Source organism: Panthera pardus, unplaced genomic scaffold (assembly GCF_024362965.1).
Source record: "Panthera pardus isolate Hobbes unplaced genomic scaffold, ASM2436296v1 HiC_scaffold_3, whole genome shotgun sequence".
Classification (NCBI taxonomy): domain Eukaryota; kingdom Metazoa; phylum Chordata; class Mammalia; order Carnivora; family Felidae; genus Panthera; species Panthera pardus.
In genome coordinates, this window is record NW_026526876.1 from 38,784,516 (window position 1) to 38,794,929 (window position 10,414).

General features: G+C 55.1%; 1 protein-coding gene and 1 long non-coding RNA gene across 3 annotated transcripts; one reads left to right on the forward strand and one right to left on the reverse strand.

The window, feature by feature from the left end:
* The first annotated feature begins 2,126 nt into the window (after positions 1–2,126).
* On the forward strand, positions 2,127–5,273 carry LOC109247295 (uncharacterized). The gene is made up of 3 exons (XR_008418806.1): positions 2,127–2,610; positions 3,271–3,357; positions 3,628–5,273. It is a non-coding gene; the product is annotated as an uncharacterized LOC109247295 (long non-coding RNA).
* A 119-nt stretch (positions 5,274–5,392) lies between these two features.
* Positions 5,393–10,397, reverse strand: MRPL27 (mitochondrial ribosomal protein L27). 2 transcript variants are annotated; one of them, XM_019415795.2, is made up of 4 exons: positions 10,271–10,397; positions 8,057–8,188; positions 7,576–7,643; positions 5,393–5,792 (listed from the first exon to the last, which is right to left on the reverse strand). In XM_019415795.2, exons 1-4 carry the CDS (start codon positions 10,308–10,310, stop codon positions 5,586–5,588), a joined length of 447 nt encoding a protein of 148 aa, XP_019271340.2. In that variant the 5' UTR covers positions 10,311–10,397; the 3' UTR covers positions 5,393–5,585. The 2 variants fall into 2 exon arrangements, with proteins under 2 accessions (XP_019271340.2, XP_019271339.1); XM_019415794.2 differs by lacking the exon at positions 10,271–10,397 and adding an exon at positions 8,591–10,077.
* Positions 10,398–10,414: the final 17 nt, after the last annotated feature.

Below are 10,414 nucleotides of genomic sequence, written 5' to 3' on the forward strand. Positions count from 1 at the left end.
GGCTCCGTATCAGCCCCTCACACCTTACTTAATGCAGGCGCGAGGGTTTCTCAGACCTTTAAAACCGTCGTAACATCACGCCTGGGGACAAAGGGCTCAGTTCCTGCCTAGGCGGCCTCACGCCCAGTTTTCCTAGTTGCCAGAAGAGGGCACCCCTGCCTGCCAGGAACAGCCCTGGGGTTGTGCTTGCAGCCCGCGTGCTGACCCTGCAGGTGGCGTCCCGTGGCATCCTCCCAACCTGTGAGGCAGGAACTTTTAGTACCAGCATGTAGCATGTAGCACATTAGGAAACTGGAATGACGAGCCCACAGCTATCAGGTGGTGGCAGCAAGCCTCACAGACTCCTGCCTCCTGCCTCCGAACCACTCACTACACCCTGCTGTCCTTAGGGCGGCGAACCAGGAAGGAGCCCATAGTAGGATCCCCCAGGAAATAGTGCTGGGGTTAGGGGCTAGGATGACTTTCTTTCCGGCTGCTTTTTTTGTGAACATCTGAAACTCCCCTCCGATTCTCTAGAAATTTTTTTTTTTTCTTTTCACATCGACTCTCAGGTCGATAAAAAGAAAAATTGCTAACTGGGCCCAGCCTGTTACACACAGGCAGTAAGGGTCAGAACACGAGACTCTGCTGGTTGAGGACTTGCCGTCCAGCGGGTAGGTTTCACCCGGGCTGTGCTGCTGTTAGGCTTAGTGCAACAGTTTCCAAAGTCTTGTCTCTTTAACTTGGTGGGGCGTGAGCGCCATCTCGGCCCCTGCCACACTCACCCCATCACACCAGGCCCTCTGTTACTTATTACTCCGGACTGTCCCTGGGTGTGGGCGTTCTGAGTTTGCACTTTTAGCCTAGTGGCCTGGCATCCTGACTGAGGGTTCAGAGTTCATTGGTGTGAGGAGGGAACCCAGGGAAAGTATGGGCCCAAAGCTCCCCCAGGAGATTGTTTATTTTGAGAGAGAGCGCGAGAGACTGTGCCTGTGTGCACAGGCGGGGGAAGGTCAGAGAGAAGGAGAGACAGAATCCCAAGCAGGCTCCACACCTTCAGAGCAGAGACCGATGCAGAGACCAATGCGGGGCTCAAACTCATGAACCCTAAGATCCTGACCTGAGCAGTCGCCCCTCCCCCAGGAGACTCTAACGTGCAGGCCAGCTCCACCCGCACTGCTCTGGCGGGCCTGCTTTGGCCTCCTGAGCTGGAAGCATTGCAGGACCTGGGCTGGTTCAGAAGGCAGCTCTCCTCTCCTGTCCTCTCTGCTGTGCAAACCACTGAGGCAAGAGCGAGTGCAGCTTCTCCGCCGTGTTCCTCACCCCCATCTGTCTGTAGGGTGAGCTCAACCTGGAGGCTTGGGCTTTTTGAGGCTTCTTTGAAATTCTCTCCTGGTGGGGCCCCTGGGGTCAAGATCAGGATTCAGAGCAGGCAGGATGTGGACGGGGTGGGGGTGGGGGTCTTCTGGGGCAGGCTGGACCCCTAGGCTGCTGGGATAATTCCTTTGGAAGGAGGGGGGAGATCCCTCGCAGAGAGGCTTTTGTATTTTGTGGCCCATGCCCGGTTTCCAGAGCAACCGTGGACGCCTCGGTTCCCTTAGAGGCAGGAGCAGAGACCAGAGGACAGCCAGTTGGCATCCGGAGCCCAGTTACCTGGGCCAATGGGAAGTGGCGGGCCAGAGTTCCTGCGAGGCGATCTGGAACGGAGGAGTACAGAGGTCTGGGCCAGTTGGAGCTCCCCTGGCTGGCCATGGGGTGTAGAAGAAGCTGAGCCCATTCCTGCCAAAACCCCTTCTGAAGGTTGTAGAGGGGGACTTGGTGGCTGCCAGGTCCACAGAGGGGAGCGCCCTCTGTGGGACAGGAGGTCCTGGCACCGTACTGGCAGGACCAGCAGGGGCAGACCTGCTCACAGATACCCTGCCTCGAATGCAGTTGCTCCTCTGGGCCAGAGTTCCCGGGCTGGGGGTGGCCTGGTGACAGAGCAGTCCTGTGGCCCTGCCGACTGTCTTCAAGGTGGCTCAAGGCCGACGCCCTGTCTTGGCACCCCTCTGCCACTGCTGTTCTGCATGCAGAGACCACCATGGGCACTAGCCTCCTTCCTCGTCCTAGTTGTGGCCACTGGTGAGTACCTACTACTGTCCTGAGTCCCAGGGTTGGATCAGATGTACCCTTGACCCCTCACCGTAGGCCAGAAGCCCAGCCTCTTCATCTATAGGGTCACCTAGGGCAAGCCACTTGGGAAGAATGCTGCGTATGGCTAGTCCCTTCCCTGCCGAGTTCTGAGATGCCACAGTCTGCCATAGTGGAGAAGGGGCTGGGCACTGGGGTCAGAGTTCAGGCTCTGGAGTCCTCCCCTTTCCCTTCAGACTCACAGCTTCTAAGGGTGCCACAAGTTCCTTCTCCTCAAGTTTGTCCCTCTCTAAACTCCTTACACACATCACTTCTCCGAACTGAAGAAAGAGACGGGATAAAGCTACATCGCTCTCCTAAATAAATCTCTGCCCGCAGGGGGTTGATGCGGCAGCAAAAAGGGAGCTGCCCGCACCCCAGTCTCCCCTGCCTGTCAAGCTGATGTCAGACTGGCCAGCTCAACCCTACTAAACTTCTGGAGCGGGATTCCAATGTGAGGAGGTGAGGTGGGCCTGTGCGTGCCAGGTCCAGGCTGGACCCTTGACCTGTGCCCCTGGGGACGGGGGGAGAGGTAGCGTTATGGACTCTGCACTCCCAGCCTGGGTTCCCTTGGGGCCAGAGCATCAGCATGGAAAAGGTTAATAACGTTGTCAGCATCCTGCCTGGTTATTGTTAACTGGGACCCAGTGCTGGGAGCTGCTGGTGAGGACAATGGTCTCATCCCAGCTCTACAAGCAACTGGAGGCCCACCCTCTCCCTAGTTCCCAGGGGAAAGCCCAGAGCGCTGCCTTCACTGGAGAGAGGTGGTGACTACAGTCAGGCTGCTCCCCAGGGACAGGATACCGTATGGGAGCCTAGGTACAGAGAGCAAAAGGAATTGTCTGACCTGCAACCTCCCCAGGGCAGGAGGAGGAGGCTTTCTCTGACTCTCACAGGTCATCAGAGCCGGCTGCCAGACCATGTGAGAATGAGCTAGTGGTCAGAGAGGACTGGGATCTCTACACCGGGTGCATCTCCGAAATGCAGAGGATTGAGCTCTGTGCCTTGGCCTGGAGACAACTAGAGGGGAAAGAGCCATAGGGACAGAAGGGGTTGGGCTCTGCTCTCTTGCTTGCTGACCCCAAATCCTGAATTTACTCAGTTATCCTTCATGCTCCCCAGGACGGCCACCCTCCCTGCTTCCATACCACGGGACACCCTAGCGAAGTCCAGGCAGTGGGAAGCTGCTGAGATTCCCAGGGGACACACGTGAGGGAGGATCCTTGGGGCTGTCACCCGGGAGTCAGCAAGGAGATGTTGCGGGGGGCGGGGGGGGGGGGCGAGGGAGGGAAAGGGAAGGGAGGCTGAAGTCAGGCCAGGGGCTTAGGGTGGCTAGGGATGGGATGATGCCTAGAGACTTCTGGGAGCGTAGGCCGAGTGGTACCCCAATCTCAGACTCACCCTGGGGAAGAAGGTCTGGATGGAAGCTAAAGGGTCATGTGTGCCTGCCTGCCCCCCTTCAGCTTTTCTTGGTCACAGGGCTATTCTGTGCGTGGCTTCCCAGCAGCTACCAGCTGCCCCTGTGGCAGCTGGCTCGCCTGCCCAGCTATGAGAGTATTAGAGAGAAGACCCAGCAGCAGCAGGTTCACCAGCTGATTGCACGGCGCTTCGGGATCTGGGCCTGCAGAGAGGCGAATGTTCGGCATTCCTAACCTTGGGCACCTTGGACAACTGAGCTTTAGTTCATATTACTCTGATACATAATGCCCAGTTAGAGCCCAGGATGAGGAAGGGGTCACTGGTGGAGAGCCCCAGGCTTTGAGAGGAGGCCCCACTTCACCTCTTCAGGTGGAGGGAAGGATGGCAGAACCCAGCCCGGGGGGGGGGGGGGGGGGTCTGCCCTGGGATTCAGAACAGGCTCCTGCGGAAGGGATTCTGTGCAGCCAACAGCTCCACGACTCAGCTTGTCTCCAGGAAGGAACATCGCTAGGGGAGAGGAGACACAGAAAGCTGAAGCCAAAAGAAAGGACGTGTGTACAGGCGGGCGGAGAGGCCGGTGTGTCAGGGAATGGCTAAAGCCTTTACTCTCCTATCCCTCAGCTGTCACCAAGCTGAGGAGGCGAGGCTCTCAGGTCACTGCCCGCACCACGACCGAACTGCGGCTCTGCTCATCCACCCCATGAAGCGACACCTGCTCTGCTCAGGGAAACACCACTGTTTCCCTGTGTAGGAGGTGTAGGAGGAACACCCTCTTCCATCCTGCCCCTTTCTGCTTTTCCAGAGGACTGGCAGGGACGGTGCTGAGCCTACAGAGACACCTCCAGCCATCTCCCCTAGCTGGGCCTTGGTACGTGACCCCCACAAGAAGGAAGCCAAAGTGAACCTCAACAAACCCTAGGCCACCTCTGCCAAGGATCTGCAGGAGGTGGAGAATCTGGGGTCGTGTCCTGAGAAAATAAGGTGACAAGTTCAAGGCAGACCTTCTTAGGTTGGGAGGCTTCTGTGCCCCGGTCCCTGAAGCTCCTGCCTGCAGGGCTGAGAGTCCTTGGAAGGAAGCCACTGGACTCTACAGGCCCTGCTGGGGCTGCAGCTCAAACTGCCCACCCCCAACAGCCAAGACAGCCCTCTGCCCCGGCTGAGACTCTTCCTGGCCTTGCCACTCGAAGCCAAGCGTCTAAGGTCTTGGGCTGGACTGACAGTGAAGGCCCCAGCCCAGTCCAGGCCCAGATTGAGTTCCTAAAGCCAGATCCTTTGCTGTTTATGGTTTGTGATAGATCAAGAACCAGAAAACGATGTGAGGTGGGCGTGTCTTTCCCCAGGAGATGGAAAGCAGCCCATTTGTCACCCATTCTGCCTCATCACTGAAAGGACCTGGGTATTCCAGGGTAGATGGGGACTTTCTACGCTGGACCCACAGAGTCAGACAGGGGTTGGCCATGTGGCCACTCCTGGGGCTGCAGCCCCAGCTCCCTCCAAATATGGCTCCAGGAGAGGACATGACCATGTTGCTTCCTTTACAGCCCCTCCCCCACACCCCCACTCCCCCCAGGATCCGGCCTGGGATGGGTTCCTGGGGGAGAAGGAGCAGTAACACCCTCAAGCACAAGCTCTCCTCCTCCTTCCCCTCGGGGAGATGGCTCTAAAGCAATCCCTTCTCAAACACACTCCCCTCTTCTCTTTTCCTCACTCTGGCAGGCCGCTTCTCTGCTTTCAGGGTGCTCCATGGTGCACACTACAGAACGTGGGTAAGGGCCAAAAAACCAGTAAGCAGCGCCATCCAGGTTTATCCCCACACAGCACAGACTCATGACTCCAGCACACTTTATTTCTGGCCCCAGGTCAGGTCCCCCAAGAGCCAGTCACTTCAGAGTCTTCTGCAATCACCACCAAACAGACGTCCTCAGCAGACCTTGTCGTGCCAACCCTTGACTTCTGCCGCTGCCATCCTCTCCTGTCACCTGGGCTCCAGTCTCTGTCCGGCGGCCTCGACCAGGAGTTCAAAGCATAGCCACCAGTTTGAAGGTGCCCTCAGGCTTGGTAGGAACCACATGGACAAAAGTCTTATAGAGCACAGCACCCTTGGGCAGCCTGGTGACCAGGTCCACAGCCTCCGCGTTGCTGGGACTGGGCACATAGACCTCCTTAGTGTAGCGGACTATCCCCTCCTCCAGGGCATAGAGGTACTTCTTCTTCCCCAGCCCCACCTGCAACACAAAGACCCAGTCAGCTGGACCAACGGCCAGGTGGTCCATCCCAGGGCTTCAGAACAAACTTCTCGTAAGGATTCAGGCCCTGGGCCCAAACGGGAGATCAGAAAGCTCTATCCTGGGTTCCCTTTCCTACTGCTTGGCACTTCCTTGACTTCTACTTCTTTACCGACCCTGGGACAGAAGGGGGAAAACGAAAACTCCGACAGCCAATCCACGGGGTTGCTCCGTCCCCGAAGGCTGGTATCTGGACCCGTGTCTGTGCAGCTGGCCAGAAGCCACACCAGACAAATCCCCGAACCCCAGGCCCGGGGAAACTGCCCCTAATCACTGCCCCTGGGAGCTTGCCTCGCTTAAAATGAAAAAGCACTGGAGTTGTCAGAGTAAACACACGTTTGCCATATTTTCATCCAAACAGTGATCTCTAAAGTTCAGGCTTTACGGGAAGGACGGAGCAAGGCCATATCTATGGCAACACGTACACTAACAAAACAGCAGTACCATTGGTATCCGCTGATATGTGCATCAACTCGGTTAACCCTCACCTGCCGGGGCAGCTGTTTATTTCTAGCTGTTCTTTGGGCGAAGACTATGAGCAGAGAATAAACTAAATAAACTACGAGTTGCATACACGGTTTGTAAACTGTATGTATTTCGGCATTTTTCTTTTAGAGCTTGAGATTGGCAACACGGTACTCAGTACTTCTCTGATTAAAGGAATGAGCCCTGGAGCGAGAGTGCCTGGTTCAAATCCCAGCACAACTACCTACTATCGTGTGACCCGGACGAGCTGTGTTACTTCACTGTGTCTGGGTTTTCTCATCTGCAAAACGGGGGTGATGTTAACTGCTTTATGGGGTCAACTCGAGGAATTAAATGAGTTCATCATTAAGAGCTCAGAATACTGCCTAGCTCAAAACACATTAGCTTTTGTTATTGTCGCTGTTATTACTTTGGCAAGTCCCAAGAGTTAACACAGCCACACAGCCAATGTCTCAAGTTCTAAAAGACAAAGCTACTGCAAAGACAATCAATTCACATACAAATTAGCATTTCTGACGTAAGTATTGGCTACTATCAGTCTTTCGGCGCCTCCTAAAATTGCCAAAAAAGGGGCGGTAGGGGAAACGGATTCCAAAGGAAACCAAACCAACATTTAAGATAACGTGAAGAGTCTCGTACCGATCTGCGTTGACAAAGATCTTTCCTACGTCAGAAAGTAATCCCAGCTTGCTGAAGCTGAAATCCCTGCCTGCTGTAGACCTGATTTCTTGCACGTCCGCTGTATTTATTAAATCCAAACTATCTTTTTCAGCCATCTATTAACTTCGTGCAAAAGAGCGGTTAGAAAGAAAGAAAAAGGAATACACTGGAATTAGCTTCCCCAGATTCAAAAAATATCTCAAATCACTAAGCGTCTCCTCCTCTAACAGGTGGGGGTTAGAAAGGAGACCCGAGAGAACCAGGCTGCTGCTACACAAGGCAAGGCACAGTGACTGGGAGTCAGGCATCCCTGGCATGAACCCCAGCTCTGTCACGTGGGCCCCTCCACCCTCTAAGTCTCTGGCATCTTACCTGGACAATGGAGGTGCCATATACCGTATCACAGGGATGGGCTAAGGGTGAAACGAGATAATGCAGGCCCAGGAAGCAAAATGATGATTGGCATTTGATAAGTACCCAATGAACGCAACTGTTTTGTTATTTACTATCATGCTTAGGAGCACAGAGAGGTGGTCTTGGGAAAGAAAAAAGGGGAAAGGGCAACAGAGCAACTCACATGGGCGCCCGGGTGCCAACGGAAGTGGCGCTGAGTTGCAAGGATGTTGCCGGCATGAACGTAGTGATCTAAAAGAGAAGTCCACAAGCACACTGACTCTGGGCCCCAGTGCTGGGGCAGCACAGCTAACTGCTGGGAAAACACACCAGCCCTCGCTTTCCTGGACCAAGTGCCGCACGCCGACCTCTAAGCCTGACCCTGGACAAAGTCAATTTCTTCATGTAGCAGCAGCCCCGGGTCTCCCTCTGCCAGTTTTCTCTCTCCAGTCACGTGGCCCAGGTTCACAGCTATCTGCTCTTCCTCAGGACCCCCTCCCCGCCCCAGGTCTTCTCTGCATCTGGAATCTGGAATCAAGTGGTCTGGTGAGCTAAGTGCAGAGCAGAGGACCAGGAGTGTGCGTGGTTTTCCTGTTCTGCAAAGGAATGCTGGGGACAGCACGGGAGGGGGCAGGTGGGAAGTGGAAGCCAAGGCACACCCTCACCCTCCATTTTCTTGAGGCCAAAGCGTTTGCCTGGTGACTTTCCACCCAGGTTTTTGGAGCTGCCGCCTGTCTTCTTGGATGCATGTCTGACGGCAAGAGACGCAGTCTGAGGGGGGCCCAGCAGGGTTGTAACTGCAGACAGAACAGAAAAGTTGTTCAGAGAGGCTCCCAATCACTCCTCCTCTGCCTCAATGGGCCATCTGCTAAGCTGAGAGGTGACAGGGGGGCAGTGGCAGGGGAGGGGAGCAGAAATGCCACTTGACTGTGTTGGTTTTCAGGGAGTGTCTGCAAGTCCTTGGCCTTCTCCCACGGCAGGGGACAAGTCGTTCCTTGTATTGTCCAGGGTGTATGCACTCATGCGAAGAGTGTGTGTGGCCAGGGGAGGTGGTGGGTAGTGAAATATTCACGGAAGATAAATAAACACCATGTGCCCTGGGTCCTGACACATTCAGTCCTGTTGAGGAGAGACAAACACCACAGAAACGTAAGCCATCAAGAGGACACCACAGAGCTGCTGGCTTCAGCCTCACTCACCACATGTCGTCAAAGCTCCAGGCACTGTGGAGGGGCCAGACCACAGGGCCCAGCAACAGGACACCCAGACAGAGGGTCCTGCTTTGGCCTCACCCACCACTTTCTCAGCCATCCACCCATCTACTGCACACCAGATACGCGTAAACAAAAAAGGGCAGCTTCTCTGAGGGTGGCTCCCACAGGCTCCCAGCCATTTCAGAAGGCTAGATTCTCTTGGGCAAGCCTATCCAACACAGGTCCTAGCCAAGACTGACACCCTGCCCTTGACAACCTGACCTCCCCATACGCATTCCGAAATGCTCAACGGCATTTACTTTTGCAAAAGGAAGTGAACTAAAATTCACACTAACCAAGCTAGAAGCCCCTTGCTATATGACAAGCACAGGGCTGGCAGTCCTTGCTCTCAGGTCTCCGGACACAGCCAGGGCTATGCCAGAGTCTTTAGTGAAGTCTTGTGAGTCCCCGGAGCCTTCAAGTTCAGTGTTCCTGAAACCAGGTTTCTGAAGTTTTAACGAGCACAGAGAGTAGCTGGGGCAAAGGACCAGATATAAATACTCAGAAAGACATGTTATAATACCCAGCATCGGGATCTATCTACCTTTAAACCTATTTGTTTATTCATCCTCTTATTAAGCTGAAGAATGGGGCTTTTGTTTTACCTACATTTTCTCTTTCCTAAATCTTTGCCTTTCAGCCTACTCCCCATCCTTCACCTCAAAGTAAATGATGCGACTACCTATGCAGTTGCTCAGGAAGAAATCAAGACCTTGCAGATCGCTTCCCTTGGCTCATCTCACATATCCAGCTCACCAGCAAACTCTGGGCTCTATCTCCCAAACAGATCTTAAAAACCACCCACCATTTCCCTCCAAGTTCACTGACACTAGCATCTTGGGGAAATCCTCTCTCATCAAGGCTCCCATTTCAGCTTCCCATCTGGTTTCCTCATTTCCACTCTTAACCCTCTTTAAATTCACGTAAGAGCAGCTGTTTGCTTCTCAAAAAGTAACACTGGCGTGAGTCACTCTCCTGCCCCTCATTCTCTGCCAGGGCTAGGCCTCCTATCGTGCTTTGGGTCTTAACTTAGATGTCACCTCCTGAAAGGCCTTCCCTAATCACCAACCCCCCGCGCCCAGAAAAGACACCCCCCACACACATATTTTTGCTTTCCTTAACAGCACGTGTCACAATTTAAAGCCATTTTGTGTACGTGCTTATTATGTATTGGCTTCTCCACTAGAAAGAACCGGTCCGGGGGACAGAGACTGTCTTCATCTTCTCCGCTGAGATCCCCAACACCGAACCACAGTCTAGCACAGAGACCGAGCGGGTTATTGGGGGGGGGGGGGACCAATGTACAGTATTTATAGATGAAGGGATCCAAATACACCAGGGAGTGGAAGCGAGGTGCCCAAGTCACCAAGCGCCAGGGAAGCTGTACTGGCGCGCCCGGCAAAGGAAGAACACGTGCTCCCCCAAACCATCCACCAACCACTGCCGGCCGCCCGAGACGTGTCACGTGACCGGTGACAGTCGCCCCTCGAAGCTCGTGGGCCCTCCCACACGCCCGACTCCGCGCCCAGTGTCCTCCGCAGAGAACGGCCTCCACCCCCAGGCTCCCTGCAGGGCCCCCGCTCCGCCGGCACCCCTCGCCCCGCAACAGCCGCGGCGTCCCGTTACCGGCCGCCCGCGTCCTCAGCGCCAGCGCCGCCGACGCCATATTTGCCGTACATTCGCTTCCGGTCTCAGAGACCTGCTTCCGCTACCGGGCGATCTACTTCCGGGGTCTTCGCGGCCGTTGAAAAAGTGGCGCGAGGAGTGGCG

Excerpts from the sequence above, each read along its gene's own strand:
- MRPL27 (XM_019415794.2), bottom strand. The coding sequence starts at position 8,702 with ATGGCTGAGAAAGTGGTGGGTGAGGCCAAAGCAGGACCCTCTGTCTGG. Across the intron at positions 8,189-8,590 it reads TGGAGCTTTGACGACATGTG|TTACAACCCTGCTGGGCCCC; the intron begins GTGAGTGAGGCT and ends TTCTGTCTGCAG. Across the intron at positions 5,793-7,575 it reads GTTGGCACCCGGGCGCCCAT|GTGGGGCTGGGGAAGAAGAA; the intron begins GTGAGTTGCTCT and ends TTTGTGTTGCAG.